The sequence below is a fragment of the Thyridium curvatum genome (genome assembly GCF_004353045.1).
Source record: "Thyridium curvatum strain D216 chromosome Unknown NODE_47_length_323349_cov_79.126483, whole genome shotgun sequence".
NCBI lineage: Eukaryota > Fungi > Ascomycota > Sordariomycetes > Thyridiales > Thyridiaceae > Thyridium > Thyridium curvatum.
In genome coordinates, this window is record NW_022156802.1 from 183,550 (window position 1) to 203,859 (window position 20,310).

At 57.6% G+C, this 20,310-nt stretch overlaps 4 protein-coding genes across 4 annotated transcripts; 3 read left to right on the forward strand and 1 right to left on the reverse strand.

Annotated features, from left to right (window-relative positions):
- Positions 1 to 243: 243 nt before the first annotated feature.
- E0L32_007648 (uncharacterized protein) lies at positions 244 to 1,506 on the forward strand (the record flags this gene model as incomplete). The annotated part of the gene is made up of 2 exons (XM_031142415.1): positions 244 to 478; positions 572 to 1,506. The coding sequence occupies 2 exons, from the start codon at positions 244 to 246 to the stop codon at positions 1,504 to 1,506; spliced, it is 1,170 nt and encodes a 389-aa protein (XP_030993380.1).
- Positions 1,507 to 2,606: 1,100 nt separating this feature from the next.
- E0L32_007649 (uncharacterized protein) lies at positions 2,607 to 5,834 on the reverse strand (the record flags this gene model as incomplete). The annotated part of the gene is made up of 1 exon (XM_031142416.1): positions 2,607 to 5,834. One exon carries the CDS (start codon positions 5,832 to 5,834, stop codon positions 2,607 to 2,609), a length of 3,228 nt encoding a protein of 1,075 aa, XP_030993381.1.
- A 6,269-nt stretch (positions 5,835 to 12,103) lies between these two features.
- On the forward strand, positions 12,104 to 13,115 carry E0L32_007650 (uncharacterized protein; the record flags this gene model as incomplete). Its single annotated transcript, XM_031142417.1, has 3 exons — positions 12,104 to 12,186; positions 12,232 to 12,717; positions 12,839 to 13,115. The coding sequence occupies 3 exons, from the start codon at positions 12,104 to 12,106 to the stop codon at positions 13,113 to 13,115; spliced, it is 846 nt and encodes a 281-aa protein (XP_030993382.1).
- A 2,226-nt stretch (positions 13,116 to 15,341) lies between these two features.
- Positions 15,342 to 20,234, forward strand: E0L32_007651 (uncharacterized protein; the record flags this gene model as incomplete). Its single annotated transcript, XM_031142418.1, has 1 exon — positions 15,342 to 20,234. The coding sequence occupies one exon, from the start codon at positions 15,342 to 15,344 to the stop codon at positions 20,232 to 20,234; it is 4,893 nt and encodes a 1,630-aa protein (XP_030993383.1).
- Positions 20,235 to 20,310: the final 76 nt, after the last annotated feature.

Here is a 20,310-nt window from a genome sequence, read left to right on the forward strand (position 1 = left end):
AACCAATCACCCATCCTCCATTTCTATCCCGGCGAACCACGCGCACACACAGACCATCACTACCCCGGATTCACGATATTCTGGACCTCGCCATCAAATCCATCACTGAGCTGCGCTCTCACACGAGGACCCAGTCCGTCTGAGACAGGGCTCACAGCCGACGACCCCCATTGCCACCACAGGCAGGCCCTACTCTTCCATCACCTTCTCCCTCCTCAAACACACACACCCACCCCATCCAAGATGGCGCTCGACAGCTACTACAACAACAAGATCGAGGCGATGAAGCTCGAGATCCTCAAGGGTCAGGCCGTCCTCCGCCGCCTCGAGGCCCAGAGGAACGACTACAACTCGAGGGTGCGCCTGCTGAGAGAAGAGCTCGGCCTGCTGCAACAGCCGGGCTCCTACGTGGGCGAGGTCGTCAAGGTCATGAGCACGAAGAAGGTGTTGGTTAAGGTACACCCGGAAGGCAAATATGGTATGCTTTATCTTTCCCGTGAAGAACCCATGGCTATTTGTTGTGATGGCAAGGTCTGGCCGGCCAGAAGCTGACAATCTTGTCCCCGGCTAGTCGTCGACGTCTCAGACAATGTCGACATCACAAAACTCACAGTCGGCAAGCGCGTCACCCTCCTCTCCGACTCGTACAAGCTCGAGAAGATGCTGCCCTCGTCGGTCGACCCCCTCGTCTCCCTCATGATGGTCGAAAAGGTGCCCGACTCGACCTACGACATGATCGGCGGCCTGGACCAGCAGATCAAGGAGATCAAGGAGGTGATCGAGCTCGGCCTCAACCACCCGGAGCTCTTCGAGTCGCTCGGCATCGCCCAGCCCAAGGGCGTGCTGCTCTACGGGCCCCCCGGCACGGGCAAGACGCTGCTGGCGAGGGCGGTCGCGCACCACGCCGACTGCAAGTTCATCCGCGTGTCCGGGTCCGAGCTGGTGCAAAAGTACATTGGCGAGGGCAGCCGCATGGTGCGCGAGCTGTTCGTCATGGCGCGCGAGCACGCGCCCTCGATCATCTTCATGGACGAGATCGACTCGATCGGCTCGTCGCGCGTCGAGGGCTCCTCGGGCGGCGACTCGGAGGTCCAGCGCACCATGCTCGAGCTGCTCAACCAGCTCGACGGCTTCGAGCCCACCAAGAACATCAAGGTCATCATGGCCACCAACCGGCTCGACATCCTCGACCCGGCGCTGCTGCGCCCGGGCCGCATCGACCGCAAGATCGAGTTCCCCCCGCCGTCGGTCGAGGCCCGCGCCGACATTTTGCGCATCCACTCGCGCAAGATGAACCTGACGCGCGGCATCAACCTGACCAAGATCGCCGAGAAGATGAACGGCTGCTCGGGCGCCGAGCTCAAGGGCGTGTGCACCGAGGCCGGCATGTACGCCCTGCGCGAGCGCCGCGTCCACGTCACGCAGGAGGACTTTGAGCTCGCCACCGCAAAGATCCTCAACAAGCACGACGACAAGGAGGTCTCGCTGGCCAAGTTCTTCAAGTAAGGAGGATAAAGGAAGGAGAGGAGGAAATGGTGGTGATGGTGGTGGTGGAGGATGCCTCGAGCGAAAATGCGTCTGGTGGCGTCCCCGTTAGAACGGAGGTATACCGCATTAGAAGACTTTTGGGTGCGCGCACGAAGGAGAAGCAAAACATGTAAACACTGTATCAATAATACCGCAAACAAGACTTAACATGCCACCATACCCTCCTATCATGTCATACACCTTCTCAAGGACACTCAGCATGTCTCCGACTCAGTCGTCGCATGGCTAGTTTGAGTGTCACACGACACAGATGACTCGAGAGATGCAACACGCCAGTCCAGTCCCAGTCGGGAAGAAGTATTATCCCTTCACACGTTGCATTGTCTCCTCATTTTCATCAAGACGAATGCATTCTATTGATACAGTGCCATAATGCTATAATGCCATCACTCGTTCCCGTTATCCCGATATATGCCGTCCATCGCGTCCAGTCAAAAAAAGGGCGAGAGGATTAGTATCATCTTCTGTTGATACCCTCCAATACACCGACTTGCTTGCTTCGGCCCCCAAACATGTAATGCAGCTTTTTCTTTTTTCAGCAACGCACAAGCAACAACACAAGAATAGAACACAGAACCTGTCAAAAAAGCAGAGAGAAAGAGACAACGCCATGATGCCGACCGGTGCCAAAGACCGAACCCCCTAAGTCCCGGTTATTACCCCGCCGTCCCAACCGTTAAAACCGTGCAAACATTATCCATATATACTCCGCGTGTCCAGAGAAGAAAGAAAAAGGAATGAAAAAAAAGACATTAAAAGGTCCCTATTGTTGTATACCAGAAGAATTAATCATGGGGGGCCGGGGGCAACCCCATGTTGTGCGAATATCCCTCTCTTATCGTTCGTCCCCCCTGGTAGGATCGGAAGTGATGCGGGAAAACGGGTCGACGTCGTTTTTCGGGATTCAGTGATCCCAATCGAGATCGAGAGAAAAAAAAAAGCCCGTCGGAAAGTAATAAAAAAAAATGCATTCATCGCTCGCTCGTATGCAGCCTGGGGGGCCATGATATAGGTAGGTGTATAGGTGTGTAGGTAGGTAGAGTCGCCCGTCGCGCTCCTCAATTAGGCCGCTGCCCAACCTGCAGGCTCCCGCTGCGCATCCGGCCCCTGGGGCCCGGCCCGCCGCCGTTGCCTCCGCGGTCCTGCAGCCGGGCGATCCACTCGATGACCGTCTCGTAGCAGAGCACAAACTGCCGTAGCGACTGCACCATGCTCAGGCGCTGCGTGCGAAAGTCCTCGACCGTGCTGGCGATGAGGTCGACCGAGTCGTCCTCGAGCCAGCGCGTGTCGATATAGGACGACGAGTCCCTCTCGGCCGACACCGTCTCGTCCGAGCTGTGATTCGACATCGGCGGCCGTTCGCCGCTGTTCTCCAGGGGCGGGAAGAACGACTTGTCCGTCGTCCGCGGGCTGACCATCTCGTCGTCGTCCCGGGCCTGGGCCTGAGCAGTCATCATCGAAACGCTCTCGTCCATGGGGACATCCCCGTCGCCGTCGGTGACCTGCTGCATCGCCTGCGTCCTGCGGATCTTGCTCTCCCGGGCGGCGATGGTCTCGTTCGCCCGCTTCACGGCCTGTAGGCGCTGCCGCTTGAGCATGTCGATCACGCTGTCGACGGTGCAGAAGGTGCCCGTCCTGCCGCAGCCGGCAGAGCAGTGCACGAGCATCGGCCGCGCCTGGGCGTCGGCCTCGGGCTCGTCGTGCCACGTCACGGGGATGGCGTCCGTCTTGGACCGGGTGCTGCTGGCCGAGCTGAGCGACGACGACGTGGACCGCGGCGTCAAGGTGGAAACCCGTTCCGAGGAAGCGGACGCCAGGGCCGAGGGGACATCGATGGGCAGAGCGGCGCGCTGCATCACGTTTGCGAGCTCGACAAGAGCCAACAGGTGCGACGGCTGGGCCGGGGCGCCAAAGTCCGGCCAGGAGGGATAGTGGAGGTGCGTAATCTCGCGGATGGGTGCGAACGGGTGGGCATCGTGGCTGAGAGCAAATTTGCGGATGATGACAAACGGCGTCTCGCTCTGGCTACTAGCGCTGCCACTCGAGCCAGCTTGCGCGGCGGGCGTCGGCGTACCACTGACGATGGTATTGGCGCGACGCCGGCCAAGCTCCGCGGCGACCGAAGGGGTTGAGCCGAGAGGCGTCGTGCTCGCGTTGTTCGAGACGGAAGAGACAGACGGGATCGTCGAGTTTGACCGGTGCTTGTCGATATCAAGCGATACCTTCTTCTCGCTAAGCAGCCGCAGCTTAATAGCCCCGTATTCCCTGCTGGTCCAGTACGGATGGCACTTGAGCTGTCCACCTTCCGACTCGGCGGTGAGCATGACAATGACGCGCACGTCCTCATCCCAGATGACCGACCAGAAATCCTCAAAGGTAGCAGGCAGCGGGCCTTGGCTCGCGATATATCGCTTGTTGCTCCTGCTCGCCTTGACGTGGCTGGCGTTGACATAGTCGCAATCACCTGCGGTCCGTCCCTGCAGCCTGACTCTGGCATGTTCAAAGGGCAGGATATCCTTGTATCGGTTCTTGACGCCCTTCTCGATACCAGAAAGCTGCACTTTGCCCGAGGACTGTCGACCGCCGACGCTACCAGGCCCCACGTGGAAGGCGGAGTAAGCGTTCTTCATCCGCGACTGTTCGTTCAGCTCAATATGGAGGAAGTTGTCCGAGACCTTCTTGCCGTGGTCCGCGGTCTCAGCAGCATCGCGCAGCCATCGCGGCATCCCAGCGGGATCGATCTGAGACGGCACAGAGACGTCCATTTGTCCGACGCCATCGGCGAGGTCCATGTTCTGGCGGATGTTGGAGAAGAACGGGTTCGGATTGTTACTAGCCTGAGGCAGTGCCACGCCGCCAATGACGGGCGCGATATTGGGCCGCCTCTTGCCGTCAGAGGTGAGCGACAGGAGCGGCGAAGTAGGACCAGAGGAGGTGGAGCTCTGGTCGATAAAGTCTGGATAGGCGGCGGCGAAGCTGTTGAAGCCGCCTCGCAGGATGCATGCATGGCCCTCGTACCCCTCACCGGTGAACTTCTTGAGCATGTTCATGGGGGCGACGGCATCTCGCTTGTCGGAGGAGCTCGAGTCGTACACAACCAGGTACTGCATGTCCTGCCAAGAGGCAAACCTTTCCTGAGCCTGGTCATCGGCAAACGTCTGCTGCAGCTTCTGCAGGTTGAACGTTGCGCGCTTCAGTAGGGTGGTGGGGATGCACAGGTTGAGGGCGCCACGGATCCGCGCAGCAGAATAGTGGGTGGCGACACGGAGATCCAGCAGCAGAAGGCTGTCTTTGGACGGCGAGTCCAAGATATTCCGGAGCTGCAAGGGGCTCAACATCTGCGGTCCGCCGGCCTCGAGCTTCGCCGGCACGGTATCTGCCCGATGGGTCCTAATCAGCTCAGGCGAGGGGGGATCGCTCTTCCCCTGCACCACTGAAAGCCGCGGGTGTCGGTCCTCAACCCTGGAAGGTTGCGTCCTCGTGTCGGAGGTCGTTTCAAACTGGGCCGGAGAGTCGTACCGGGGCATATTGAAAAAGGACGGAGGATTCAGCGACGCCTCGGAGTTTCGCTTCGAATCCGATGACACATAGGCCGAATCGTGGAGACTGTTGGTGTCGCCGTCGACCTCCATGCGATTCGACGCCACATCTTTGTTTTCCACGCCTTTGCTCTTGATAGCGGCCAGGCTCAGAGCCTTAGGTGCTGGAGAGTCTACTACTGTCTCGCCTCCCTGCGCGGGCATCTTCAATGCTCGAGGCGGTTTCAAAACGAAGCCGCCGCCCGGCGTCGCTGGTTGGGGTGTGTGAGGCATGTTTCCGGCCAGGTATGAACTGCCGAGCAGGAATCCCGTCTTGCCACGATTGGCATCCGCCTGGCGCTTGAAGGCCTCGAATTCGGGGTTCGCATCGAGGGGCAGCTGTTGCGGTATCGCGGCTTGGAACGACCTGACTGATGACGACGGCGGGCTCCAGTTGCCATTGGGCACAGCGGCAGAGTCTCTGGGGTCGACACTCGCCTCGACGGCGAGGCCAAAGTAGTTGGGGCTCGGCGTCCGTGCATCTTGGGAGGCCTGTTGCGCAACTCGGGCTACGCCGGCCGAGACGCTCGGGGACACTTTGGGCGGATAGGGCTGTCCTACGGAATGGGGCATGCGGGGAGATGCCATGGGTGTGCTCGACTTGGATGCGCGGTACGACTGCGAACCTGTGTGAGAATGTCCATGGTGTCCATGGTGGTGGGAGTGTGACGAGTGTGAGGAGACGGCTGGCGGCCGGCTCGTCTTCATGGTGTAACGGACCGAACGGTCGTTGCACCTCGAATCAGGGGCCATATTGGTCTCGAGGAGAGCTGGCTGCTCTCGTGTGTCCGCTGGGTGTAACAGCAAACTGCAAAAGGGTGGTCTCTCGGGGATGGAAGACAGCTGGGTGCTGGGAGCTGGTTATATCATCGCCATTTTCACTTCGATTTTTTGAGCCTTGTTGTCCTTCGCTGTGGTCTTCTGTGGTGAACTCGCTCGAGAACTCGCAAGGTGGATTAGGCCGGACAAATGCGAATAAGTGCCGGACTTGCTTAGGGTATTTGGTCAAAAAGGCACCTCTCAAAGGCGCAAATCGAAATCCAGGGGCCGGCTTTCGGTCGTCGGAACTGCGAGAACAGTACAGGACCCTTCAAGTCACGCTTGACTTGGGCAAGTCGGAGCGTCGTAGGCGAGGCCGTGAAGAGGGATAGAGTCGAAATTGACTCCTCGAGAAGTGAAGCGAAAGGGAGGTCTGTGGCAGATCTGAAAAGGACCGTTGAGAAAGAAAGGTGCGGGCCCCTCGATCAGAGGAAGAAATAGGTTGAAGGGAGGGGAAAGACTCTCAAGAGGAATAAGGTAGGGTAGAAGTTTAAGGTCGGTTGGTCGTGGTAGGTAGGTAGGCAGTGAAAAGGGTTGGTGGGTGGATGGGAAGATCGTGGAGCGGGCTCGTCGCGCACTAAGAGGGAGGAGTCCAGTAGGAGGTGGGAACGGCGGCGCAGATACAGGCGGGCTCTAGAACCCCCCGTTTAGAATGGTGATGGAGTGCCCTAGGAGACAAGCTGGCCGTGGAATGGCGCGCAATAGTGGGATTAAAACAACCTAAGCCCAGGGAAAAACGGGGTGGAGGTGGTGTGTGTGAGTGTGAGTGGGCGCAGGACGGGCCTCTTTTGGTGGTGACGGTCGACTTTTGGGGATTGTGGTGGTGAGATGGGGAAACGATCAGCGCTTTTCCCGGAATGACGAAGCGGCGGGAGAGGTTTCAGTTGTCTGCCCTTTCCCCTTCTGGCAGCGGCGGGCGTGTGCGTGTGTGCGTGATTGTTTGCGAGCCGTTTATTCGGTAAGGCCACTTAAGTTTAATACTTTACTTCTCTGAAGAGCAAAGTTGAAGCATGAGAGAGAGAGAGAGAGAGAGAGAGAGAGAGAGAGAGATGTCGAGCCGGAAGTGGGAGCCGTTGGGAAAGGAAGTTAGGGATGGATTTAAGGCGAGACTCGATTTCACACGCAGTCTTCCTCTCCGTCCAGTCTCCTTTTCTTCGAATGATGGGGTGAGGGAACCCAGGGCCAGAAACGGAGACAATTATGTAAAGCAAGTACTCGGTCTCCTCTCGTTGTCGGTCGAGGCCGAAGTCCAAGTCAGTCGATCAGTCAGTCGAACAAAAAACGGGCTCTAGTCCGTAGTCGCAGGGAAAAGCAAAAAGAGAGCGACGGACGGAACGGTTTTTGGGGCTGAGAAGACGTCGGTGCGTTTTTGGAGCTCCTTTTCGCTGGTCCGCTTTGCATGCGCTCTTTCGTCACTGCCGTCATCGCTTCCCCAGAAATAACCGGGGGCTTGGGTTGCGCGCATGCATGCAGTGGTGGCAGAGCGAGCAACGAGTGGTCCTCGCAAAACTGCGCAGAATCGACCGGACGGACGAGGGGGATCTTCGCCTGCTCTCAGCGACCGAGTGGCCCCCCCGAGAGCTGCTTCTTTAGAATGACGAGTGGGTAGCTGAAAAGTCGGGACTGATCAGACAGTCAGGAGCCGGCGTTTTGGACAGGACTGGACGCTGTTTGCTTCTTTTCGTGTCGCAGGCAGACAGCCAGTCATCTATGTAGTTTCTTGCATGCACGAGGGGGCCATTTAAGCACCATTTAAGCATCTACATATACTTACTTGGCGCATCTGGGTAGGCATCATTGCATCAATACCACTTCACCCCAAGGCAGACCGCGCGTCTCTAGCTAGTTCTCCCCCCCCGAGCGCTCGTGTCCCAGCATCAGTGTCAGGAACAGGCTGCAGCAACTCGACACGGCTCTGATTCCCGTTCTCGGTATCGCTGGTGGCGGCAATGAGCAAACGAACTACTTGTACAAGTACCGACGGGGCCGTGGAGCAGATCTCGTGATGCTTGCCTGGTCATCTTGGCCTTGGATCGCATCCATGAGAGAGCCCACCAGGATGGGGCTCAATCGAAATCAAACTTTGGTCAGGGACATGATCATTTGCAAAACGGAAACTCCTGAAAGAGACAGGGAGCTACAGGTACCCGTCACGATGAGGGCCCCCAAGGATCCGAGTGAGGGCGATCCCTCCCCCCTTCCAAGACCCCCCTAACGCGCCGGCGTCAGGGGACTGCCAATCCACTGTTTCTGTTGGTACCGGGGCCTGGCAGCAGCAATGTGTCAGTCATAGGTAGTCATGTTCGGGGTCCCTTTCCCCAAGCCCCCTTCTACAAGTACCTAACTCGTGTGTGTGTGCCCCCTGCAACCATGATTGCATGGCGTGGCGCCGGGCATAACGTCATAGGGCACACCCGTGGTACCCACCATGAGCCCACCCCGGTGCATCCCGGCCTCCTCACTGGCCAGCCGCTGCAGGTGTGGCAGCCCCCACCACTGCTCACCCACTGCTCACCCACTGCCACCAACCCGTGCCCGGAGAGATTAGTGGGCTACCTGGCCCTGGCGCGCTACGGCGCAGCGTGGCCACCGCACTCCATAACCACACCACAACCCTTGAGACAAATATCGTCATCGCTGGCCTTGGCTTATTCCCTATCAGCAACGGCGAACAGCCCTCAAAACACTCCCGTCCGTTTTGTTTAGACTAAGCAAACCCTGGGCCCCAAAACGAGGCGCTTTCTAGAACGCGATAGACCACTCTGGCGTGTGCCCACCTCCTTTTTGGTCAATCTGGTCAGTCAACAACCCCTTGGCGGCAAGGCAGGTAGACAAGACAAGCAGCAGGCCCCCGAGACTGTGGTGCGAAATGGAGATTACAACACCCCCAAAATAGAGCACTCCTTCATGCCAGTTCTTTGCGAAAGGATCAGGAACATGGAATCTAGGCCGTGTCTCCAAGCAGGGAAATTCCATATGATCGAGAGAAAAACAGGCCTAAAGCGACGTTCCGGCCCCAGAGCACACTATCCAGCCGTGTCCTAGACTCAAAAGTTGTAGTTACCTAGCTGTCAATGGTCCGGGCAGGCTCGGAAGAAGCGCACTATGTGCCGAGATTCCATATCTTAGCAGAAGCCCCTTTTCCACCTGCAGCAGCAAGGCCGCATGCATGTACAGAGACAAGTCTGGCTCAAGTACTTGTAAAGGTTTGGCACTCATAGGTAGGTACCTTGGATTAGAGGCCTTGGAAGCATGCCTCCCACTCTGTAAAAGTGCTGCCAGGTGGTGCCCGAATGGGAAATCAGGGTCCTCGTCCAACCCCGCCAAAATCCGGGTTTGGCTGTTGGTGCTGCAATATGCTGCGAACTTTATCCAGGCAGGCGTTTTTCACTTGTTATTCCGACGCACCACTGGATGACAGGTCAACGAGTTGTAAACGCCTGGCTTGTCTTCCTCTCCGTTCTTCCACTGTTTTTACCGTATCTGCAGTCAAACAAATCCGGCATCTCGATCACAAGCAAGCATCACTGATGGACTTCATGACAGTCTCTGCAGTCGCGCGATTCTGCCGTCATCGAGCCCGCACCCAGCCGCTTCGGGGTCGAGTCATCCCTTCGTCATGGCACACACTTTCGCGACAGCCCAAATTGAGGGGTCTCCCGTGGTAACCCCTAACCTCAGGTAACCAACCTCCCCTCCTGCGGCTGACCGCTCTGGCCATCGGCGGCTGCAAGGGTAAATACCTAGGTACCTACCTACATAGGTACAGGGTTGTTGAGGACCCTGATTTTTTGGTAAATTGTCTGGCCTCGTTTCGAAAATGCCGGACACGCCCAGAACCCTGGAAAACCCTCGGACTCGAACGCGTAAGGTCATCACCACCAGGGTCCCATTGGAAATGCTACCGAAGCTTTTGACAAATGAATACCTTGTACAAGTAAATATCTCCAACATCGCAAGCAAGCTTGGAAATGCTGCATTGCCGCAGCCCGTCTCGCGTCCACTTCGTGGATCCCGCCGTGCGTCTTGGCCCGCTGTTTCTCTTGATTTCTGTGTCCGTGACTTACCCTTGATGATACACCGCTGCCCTGGCCAGAGCAGGCCGCAAGCAGGTTGCTGATCAGGAACATGTTCCGTCGCACCAAGAGTGGCCGGTTCACACTCTTGGACCCCCGCCCGGTACGTTCTGTTGGTTCGATATCTGCGAGATTGATCCATGCGTCGATTATCATGGATTCTCCTTCTCTCGCGCCCGGGGCTCCGTGGACCCTTTGCATCTTGTGCGACGGTAAGACCCTTGACGCACGTTCACATCCGTTCTACTTGTCCCTGTACTAAGTATCAATAATTGAGATATCAGTCTATGGTTCCTTGCAGATTAATGCGCCGAAGAACTTATTACCGACTTTATTATTCTACGGCCCCCACTTTGATGGGATAAAATCCCGTTTGGGACTTAGGTAGTTATGAACTAGTTGCTCTTCGAGCTTCACTTCTCTGCTAAATACCTTTTCTAAGGTACTCAGGAGTGCAAATCCCCCCTTTGGCTTACATAGATTATGGTAGAGGGAACCGCATGCGAATTTCACACACGTGCCTAGACTGCGGACTCCTCGCAGATACTCCCCGTCGTCCAACTAGCCGCTGTCAAGGTCCCTTGCCCGATGTTTGACAGATGCTTAAAGGTGGTGTAGCGGCATCACAATCGTACGATGTCAGCCAGCCAGATAGGAAGGTACCCCCACCAAAATAAGATCGTGCAGCACTATCGAACTGGTGTCGTGATGGGCTAAAGGTGAGGGAGTGTGTCGAGTGGGTGTGGATGTGTTGTATTTTACCCTCCTCTGCGCAAATACAAGCAGGTGGTAGGTCCTAGGAAGGATGCATTGGTTGGGGTGGTACTGCCATGCTGACCCGATGAAGAATTCGGAAGCTCGGTAATAAAACTACGATCCAACTTGTGAGAGCTTCTGTCCAACTTTTCTCACAATAAACGCCCGCTAGAACGTTTGCCCTGTCCTCAATCCAGTTCTTCAAATGCTTGGGAGGGCGCTAGTCGGGGGTGGAGTACCAGCATCACGGATCCGAAGGGGTCGGGGGGGGTGTCATGCATGGCATGGCATGGAACGCCAGAGAGTGAATCGGAAAATGGAGTAGAGAGAAGAAGCATGTTTCTTGTTTGGGAAATTGATCCATCTCTCGGCGAGCTTCCCCATCCTCCGCCAGATCGGCAACGGCGCCCCGGCCGCGAGACGCGGTGAGGACTCAGACGGTGACGGGACCCTCGATCTGGGCTGGGCGTGCGCCCTCTACAAGTCCAGGCACTTGTACGGAGGAGGCTGTTAGCGATGTCGTAGTTCCAACTAATTCCAGCACCTTCATCGCCCACATTAATGCCTTGTTGATATACCGAGTACCTAAGAATCAGATACGAGCGCAAAACCAAGGCACGATGCACAACGCGTCGTAATCTCGAACGATTAAACTGTCCCAGAAGCGCCTGGACGGCCAGGAACAGGGTCGCGGCAAACAGCTCGATAGCGACGTGCATGACGGGAAGCACCGTGAATAGGGTGTGTTACTGCTTACCAACTTCCGTGCTTGCTTCCTTGCTTGCTAGGTAACCAGTTTGTCTGCCTGGTTTCGACTGGACTCAGCGATGCAAACATCCATCTGACTTTAGTCTTGACACCCACAACCCTCCTCCCTTTAGCTACCTAGGTATGTAGAGTGAGCTGCTGTTGTTGCGTACGTGTGCCGTTTACAGGTGAAAATGATCTGCAATGTCACAAAATCGCGGTTCGGCGGTGGCAGCGTTTGGACCTCGGCAACCCGCAGCTCGCGTCTCACCTACCTGCCAGAAGCGCGGGGTCCCTGGTTGTATGGGGAAAGCTTCCATGTGGGGAGCTGTCAGACAAACAACGACATTCCCAATCATTCTGCTGCCTGTGCCTGCTTGCAAGTTGACCTTCTCGTGTGCGGCAACCTGAGGGAGAGGCGACAAATAGATACGCGAGTTGTCACCACATGCGGGAGTCTGTCTGCAGCCTTGTCCTAGGAAAGCTACCTCCTTGACTGCAACTTGCTTTCAAGGCGCGGGATTCCAATTTACTTGCAACACTCACCTTGCCTTTCCAGTCCATCCAGGGGAGCATACCATGGCCAAAGACGATAGAGCTTCGGAGACGCCCGAGCAGGCTCGTCAGCGGGCCATTGCTGGAGTCAAGGGCGTTTTTGAGCGGTACGTGCTGGCAACCTCCTTGAAGTCCCCAATTTGACCTCCAAGCTGCTCTCGCTGCCGCCGGCGCTTGAACATATCACGGCCGGCCTGCTGGCTCGGCCCCACCCCTCCTCCCCGGACGAGGAGCCGCCCGCCTGCCGGCGCCGCTGGCCGTCCCCCACCGGCACAGCATCACATTATTGTGTCTCTCCTCTCTACCTGGTGTGACGGATCCACTGACGCTCCGCAAAAAAACCACAGGTGGACGCGGATGGCCGACCACATCGGCTACGACGGCTTCGACAACAAGGTCTTCCGCGAGGTCGTCGTCGTCGACGCCGCCGCGGGCGCCGCCCTCGAGCAGCAGCGCCAGTCGCCCGACACGGCCTTCCCGCCGCCGCCCTCGGCCGTCGCCTCGAGCGTGACCTCGCTCTACATCGACCCGTGCTACCGCAACCTCAACAACGTCGTCCACGGCGGCGCCTTCAGCCTCATCTTCGACCTGCTGACGACCATCGCCCTCGGCGCCGTCGAGGAGCCCGACCACTGGGCGTACGTACTCCCTTTCTTTCTTTTTTCCCCCCCTGTGCCTCATCAGCCGTGTGTGTGTGTGTGTGTGTGAGAGAGAGAGAGAGAGAGAAGAAAACAAACTAAAAATCACGCGGACCGACAGCATCTTTGGCGGCGTCTCCCGCACCCTCAACGTCAGCTACCTCAAGGCCCTGCCCCTCGGCGTCACCGTCCACGTCCACGCGCACGTCTACGGCATCGGCAAGACCATGGCCTTCATCCAGGGCTGGATGACGAGCGAGGACGGCAAGACCGTCTACGCCACCTGCGAGCACCACAAGGCCTTTGTGCCCTCCATGAAGCAGCGCATCAAGTACGACCTGCCCGCCGAGTTCCGCAACAAGGATGGCCTGGACAAGAAGCGCGAGGCGAAGCTGTGAGGCTGTGGCGTTTCAATGTCCGCCGTTTCTATCAGGAGGGTAGATAGAGAGAGAGACTTCTTGAGGGACGGTCTCGAGATCGACCTCTGGGCGTGGTTGTTCTGACGATGTCACGTGTGGACTGACATGGGCAACGAGGCACGAGGAGCATCTCTTGTACACAAATACAGTACAATACCAACCATAGACGATTAATACACGCAGAACCAAGAGAGACAAGCGCTGTGTTCTCGTGCTTGTGCCGCTAATGCAGACCGCATATATGTACATGGAGACACCTTCGCTACAATACCCGTATGTTCCAGGGAGACGGAGATGAGAAGCTGATCTCGACTTCTTTGACTTGCTCGCCCTCTATGATATCCCATCATGAGAAATGACATGAACCACAACGCCAATACCATGCACATCCACACCATTCACAACCCGCAAGAAGGCCGCCGGACCCCAAGCCTGAACAGATATGTCCACATGGCCACTGGCCCTCCGGCGCTACAGCCGGATGTTGATGTCAAGACACTCGATGCTCCACTCCCTCCGGCCCAACAGGCTACGTAGCCACTCCATCCCCAGTCCCGTCCACTCGGCCTTGGTCCGCGATATCTCGTCCGCCGCGGCGCCCGCCACCGCCCGCGCTGTGGTGTTGAGCATCTCGATCGCCACGGCCGCCGTCTCGCTCAGCCCGCTGTCAGCAGCAGCAGTCGTCGTCGCCGTCGCATTGCAGCCGCTGCAGCTGCTGTTTGCGCCGGGCCCGTGCCATTTCGCCCACTCAAACGACGGCGACGAGGAGGAGGTGGAGGGCCGCGGCTGGAACCAGTTGCTGCCGACGTCGAAGAAGCACCGGTCGGACCAGTTGCAGCTCGTGAGGAAGAGGACGAGTAGGAGGAAGGAGCAGTAGACGCAGGGCCGGTGGAGGAAGTAGGTGCCGATGAAGAAGAGGAAGATGAAGGAGAAGGGCGCGTTGGTCGGGATGAAGAGGAGCGGGAGCCAGCTGGAGATGGTTTGTCTGTGTGTCAGTCACTGTTGGAGAGCGGTGAAAGAGGGATCGCCGAACCTTCGTAAGCAGAACATGTTGGCTGCTCTGCTCTGTACTGACGCCGGAGAGGCGGCGGCTCAAGGTTTCTGCTGGGTGGGATGCGCGTGGGATTTGCTCCGTTTGCGAAGCGCAACTCAAGTCTGGATGATTGGCGGGTCGACACACACGATGCTGCGAGTTGAAGACTCAAGGATCAGGGGGGAAGCGCCGGGGACTGGATTCGCGCCTTGAATATAACAGCCAACCAGAAAGCCACACAACGGATCGCTGGTCTGGTTATATACACATCTCAATATCAACAACGGTCCGCAGCCTGGAGGAGTGAATACTGGTACCAAAACCTCGAGGTGTGCGGTTGTCAGATTGGATGAAGGCTTGAGCCTCCGCGTTATCTAATCAGCACCTGCACCCACTACCTCTAGGTAGGTAGTGGCCTCTCTCCAGTGAGCACGAGTACCCGAGCAGTGCTGAGTCACCCCCCCCACACACAGCGGGCACCCGCTGCACATCGTCCCCGAAAGTTCTGGTGTGGCCGCCAAGACGGGTGGGTTTTTTCCCTCTGCGTATTCTCTGCCAGCCACTCGTTTCCCTCCACGAAGTTGCTGGTGATGTGGCCCGTTGAATTAGCGTTGGAACAGCAGCAGCCCTGGAGCCTTCTACAAGTAAAATCGGTCACTGAATGCCCCATTTGATGCATCCATTTGATGCACCTCGCGCGCACCCGTCTGGTTAGTCTCATCCAAGCTGCCCCGTGCGCTGGCGAGCAGGAGCCCTCAGGCCAATCACAGTCACGCCTGCCGCCCATTGACAACTAATAATTTTCTTGTCCGCCTCGAGAAAAAAAGAAGGAGCCCAACATTGATCATCATCGACGGAGCTCCAACTCCTCTCTCCAACCTCTTTTCCCTGTCCCGATCCCGTTGCGAGTCGTCTGTCTCTCTTGATCTTGATCAGTAGACTCGAATCCCCCACGCCCCGGAGACTTTTGTCTCTGCAGGCAGTTGTATCTACTGTTTTTCTTCTTTCCGGCTTGCCATTGAGGCAGCCCGCCACCCTGAAGCTTTCGCACAGCTTCGTTAGTCTCGCCATCATCGATACATCACTTCGAGTTCCACCCCCAAGCTCGTTGTCACCACTCCGCCCCGCGGCCTCAAGGCTAGATCTAAGCAGTAGCCCAGACGTTGGAAGACATGTCTGGCAACTTTAGTATGTCTGGCGGTCTGGACCATGACGAACTCGAGTCCAACGCGGGCTTGCAGTCACTCTTGGCTCAGCTCCGTCGGACCTCGAACCAGGAAGCTGGCGGTTCCACCCATGCGCAGAATCTGCTGTCGCAGTTCAATTCCTACACCCAGCCTCCTCAAAACCCTCAATTCGGCCAGCAGGCCGGTTTTGATTCCTCTCGCATGGGAGACTCGTTCAACGATGCCATGGCCTCGCATCTCCCTGCCGCTCCCACACCGCCCGTGGGTGGTGCCTTCCCCAATGCCCAGTTCCCGCCCAACATGCCGGGGTCCATGGCTTCGGGAAGGCCCGACTCCGACCGCACCAACAGCTCGCATCTGCTGAACCTTCTCAAGTTCAGCGGCTCCAATGCTCAGTCGGCCGCCGGCCCCCCCTCTTCGGGCCACCACGAGCCTGTTCACCGAGAGTCCAACCTGCGACACTCGTCCCTCCCGCCTAATCTCATTCATGCGCCGGCCCCTGCACCTTCCGACCCCTCCGGCCTGCTCGCTGCCCTTATGCAGGGTAGCCTGAAGGAGGAGGCTCCCAAGCCGGAGCCGCCAGCTGCTCAGCAGCCGTCGTGGGCGTCGACGTCCAATTCGTCCGAGACCCAGCAGTACCTTCTCAACCTGCTCAACCGGCCCAAGCCGAGCCAGAACGATGCGACCTTCTCGACCGAGTCGACCAAGTCGGTGAGAATGACGCCTGGTTCTTCGAGCGACCATGCGAATGAGAACACGGCGAGCTACAAATCTCTTGAGGAGGCATTGGCCAGCAGCCCGCAGGTTCCAGCGCAGGCCCCGTCCGTTCCCACAAGCACCTTCGACTTTGAGTCCCCGAAGCCCAAGGCACAAGAGCAGCCTGCTTCAAGGTCGACCATGTTCGACTACTCCAACCCCTTCGATGATCTCGCCGCCGCCTCTCCTCTGCGTCGGACGCCCAAGGGCTCCACTACGCCTGGCGGTTCTGCGGCGCAGGCTACCCCTAGCCAGGCCACGATGCCGATCCAGATCCTCAAGAAGCCTGGCTCGATCCGTGGTGCTCAGGACGAGAAGCCCTCGAGCCGGGACGCCAGTCCCAGCGTGCGGTCCGACAATATTCGTATTGTCGATGTCTCCCCGGCAGATCGTGGAGTCTCTGACAAGGCTTCGGCCGCTGGCGACATCAAGTCGCCAGAGACAGTGGCGGAGGCCGTCAGTAGTCTTGCTGAGAAAGCAGACCAGGAGGCCCAGGATGCACTGGCCCTCGCCGAGGAGGAGAGCGCCCAGGCAGAGATCGCCAAGGACTTGGACGACATGCTGAATGCCAAGACCGAAGACGAATTCGAAGCTGCCTCACAGGTCGCAGCTCAAGCCATCCAGAAGGAGCTTGCCAAGGAGAAGAATCACGACGCCCTCGACACCGCGTTCCCTCCTGACGTGGCCAAGTCGGTCAAGGAGATTGTGGACGAGGCGGCTAACGGGCATGTGGCCGACAGCTGGGAGAGCGCCGAGGCTGATGAGATCGTCGTCATTGAGGAGACTGCTGCGCCTGTCAAGGTGTTCAATTTCCCCATGAAGCCCTGGATTTCCATTACTGTTCAGGAGGACGCGAACGAGGTCCGGCCCGTCCTCCGTGACGAGACTATAATCGATATCGCTCGTCTGAAGAAGGAATTCGACCAGATCGACCGCAACCTGGTCACCTCCACGGAGAGCTACATAACCTATGGCATGTCCAAGGCCGGCGGCCTTCGTGTTATTCGGCAGTCTGACGGCACAGACGCCAAGCTCTTCACCGACACCAAGGACCGCATTTTCAATGTTGCCATGTCCTCGTCGGCCCCGGACCAGTCTGTCGTCCAGCGAGACGCTATCCTCGGCACTGGCATCAGCGGCACTGTCTATTGGGTCCAGATCAGGGATGGAGACAAGGACCACATCGAGGACGCCCATCCCGAGCAGTACGGGTTCGCACTCCCGCCTATCAGCTCGCAGGAAGGCGATGCCCCCGGTGGTGTGCTCAAGACACGCGCGCGTATTTCAACGATCCATCCCGAGTACTTTGCTGTCGGCCGCGGCAAGTCTATCAACATCGTCTGGCCCGGATTCATCCTGCAGAACAATCTGTTCAAGGCCGGTCACGATCGCGTGGTTGACACGGATAGGCTGGCCAAGCAGTGTGCTCTGAAGATCAACACCGGTAAGGCCGGCAAGGACTTCACCTTCAGCCAGGACGACACAGTCGTTGTGTCCCTTGACAAGTCGGGACGGGTCAAGTTCTGGGATGTACGAGACCTTACCGCTGTCAAGGAAGACTCGGACCCGCGCGCCCCACTGCCCGCGCAGAACTTCCTCGAAGTGAAGGAGCCGCTCATGACTCTCACGACCACGCCCGAGGGAGAGAAGGCTTGGCCCACATCGGTACTGCTCCTCGATAAGTTGAGGCCATACCAGAAACGTGGCGCTTTGCGATACATGATTGTTGGTATGAAACAGAACCACACGCTGCAGCTCTGGGATCTTGCCCTGGGCAAGCCTGTTCAGGAGTTCAATCTGCCTCACAGCAAGGAGTCGGATGCCGTCTGCAGCGTCATGTATCACCCCCCGACCGGCATGATTGTGGTCGGCCACCCAACGCGCAACTCGATCTACTTCCTTCATCTGTCCGCGCCAAAGTACAGCATCAAGAACCTGTCGCAGGTCGAGTATGTTCAGAAGCTCAATGCTCAGGATTCGTCAATTCCGCAGCCAGAGTCTACTGCCGTCATTAGCGGTCTCAGGGAGTACTCTTTTGCCAACAAGGGCGCTCTGCGGAGTCTCGACATTCTTGCCCACCCGGACGCTTCCGACGAGAACGAGCAGCCTCTGTTCGAGCTTTACGCCATGCACTCTAAGGGTGTTACGTGCATTCCTATTCGGCAAGCCGAGCTCGGATGGACTCGGGACAACAAAGTGATGTCGCCGGTAGATGCAGTTGAGGCGGGCATTGTCAAAATTGTGAAGCTGAAGTCACCGCCACAGCAGCCTCAGCAGGTAGCCGAGCCGCACCCCCAGGTGGAGTCAGCTCCAGTTCAGATTCCTCGCGTCGTTGCGCGGGGTGGAAAGGACATCCTGCAGTCAACTTCTTCTCAGGACGACCAACCCTCTCGCAAACTTGACTCGGCTTCACCTTCCAAAGTCAAGCAAGAGCCCAAGACAGAGGAAGCCACAGCACCGCAGCCTTCAGAAAAGCCTGAAAAGAAGAGTCGCAAGAAGAAAGCTGCCGCCGCCGCCCAGGCCGCCGCTGCCGCTGCGCAAGCTGAGCGTGAGGCGAGCAACCAAACCTCGCCCAAGCTTGGCCCATCCAAGGGCAAAGGTCCCGACTCATCCAAGTCTACGAACATTGCTGCGTCGCTTTCTCAAGATACCATCGACGCTCACATCGCCAGCATGGAGTCACGTCTGGTGGATCGATTGACGGCTACCGTCAACCATGCTTTTGAGAACACGAAGAAGTTCAGCGATGATCAGGTTCGCAAGCGAGATGTCGACTTTGAGCATAAGCAGCGAAAGCTCCTCGATCTGGTCTCGGATGTTCTGAACAATAACACCCAGCTCGTCCTCGGCAAGATTGTGAGGGAGGAGTTTGAGAACAACGTCCTCCCTTCGATTCGCGAGGATGTCGCCCGATCGATATCTGACAATCTGGTCAACAAGATCAACACTCACATCTCGCAAGTTGTCCAGAGGGAGACGCAAAAGTCGACTCAGACTTCGGTCAACAACGCCCTGAGGAACCAGGACCTGGCCAAGTCGATCAGCGAGAAGGTCATCCCCAGCGTTTCGTCGCACGTCGAGAAGCAAGTCAGCAGGATTCTGGAGGACGATATTGTGCCCGCCTTCACCACTCTGACTTCGCAGACCGTCCAGCGTGTCGGCCAGGACATTCACCGCAAGCTCGGTGACCAGATCGCTCAGCTGGAGCAGATCCAGCAGGCGCAGAACAGCCGGATTGACCACCTTACCAGCCTTGTCACGAGTATGACTCAAACCGTCTCCGCCATGGCGGCCGCCCAAACCAAGTATCAGACCGAGCTGCTCAACTTTCAGGCGCAGAGCTCCGTGCAGGGCCACTCTCGTCAGCAGCGCTCGCAGCACATCAGCCCGCAGCAACAGCAGCAGCTGATCAGCCCTCCCCAGCAGCCTATGCACCATCGGGGTCATGACAGCGGCAGCTACCACAGCCCCGGAGTTCGACATGTCCAGCAGCAGCAACAGGCTGTTGCATCCCCGTCCGAGCTCAGCCATGAGACTGCTGTTGTGGCAACCCGAAGAGATGATCAAGGCCTCAGCGACGTGGATCGGGCCGCCGTCGACATCGACAACATGATGAAGAGTGAGGATTACGACGGAGCCATGATGCGCTGGCTGCAGAGTAGCGGTAAGGAGCAAGAGCTATTCCGCCGAGTCCTCGTCAAGTACAATCCGGAACTCTTCGTCCAGTACCTGCAGCCCTTGGTGCTGCTTACCGTTGGTACGACCGTCTCGAATGATCTTCAGGGAGATCTTCTCCACCAGCGGCTTGCCTGGACCGAGATGATCCTGATTACGTTCCTGCAGACTCTTCCTCGCCTGGTAAGCTCTCCATCTCCTCGTTCTGAAATGACAAGGTTTGGTGTACTAATCATCTCTCCAATACAGGACGAGCAAGTCCGCGAGCTCACCCCGAAGATCCTGTCACATATTAAGGCTAGACTGGAACAGGTCTTCATCGAAATCTCCACCATCTCGGCCAACGATCCCGTTCTGAAGAACATTGCCCAGATGGCGTCGCTGATCAACCGTATCGTCGATGGCGCTCAAGCTACCCAGCAGCAGCCCATGCGACCGCAATATTAGTAACTGAGGAAGCCTCCCTCATCAAGCAGGGATAGTTGTGTGGTTGGGTGGAGGGACGGCGATTGTTGATTGGGAT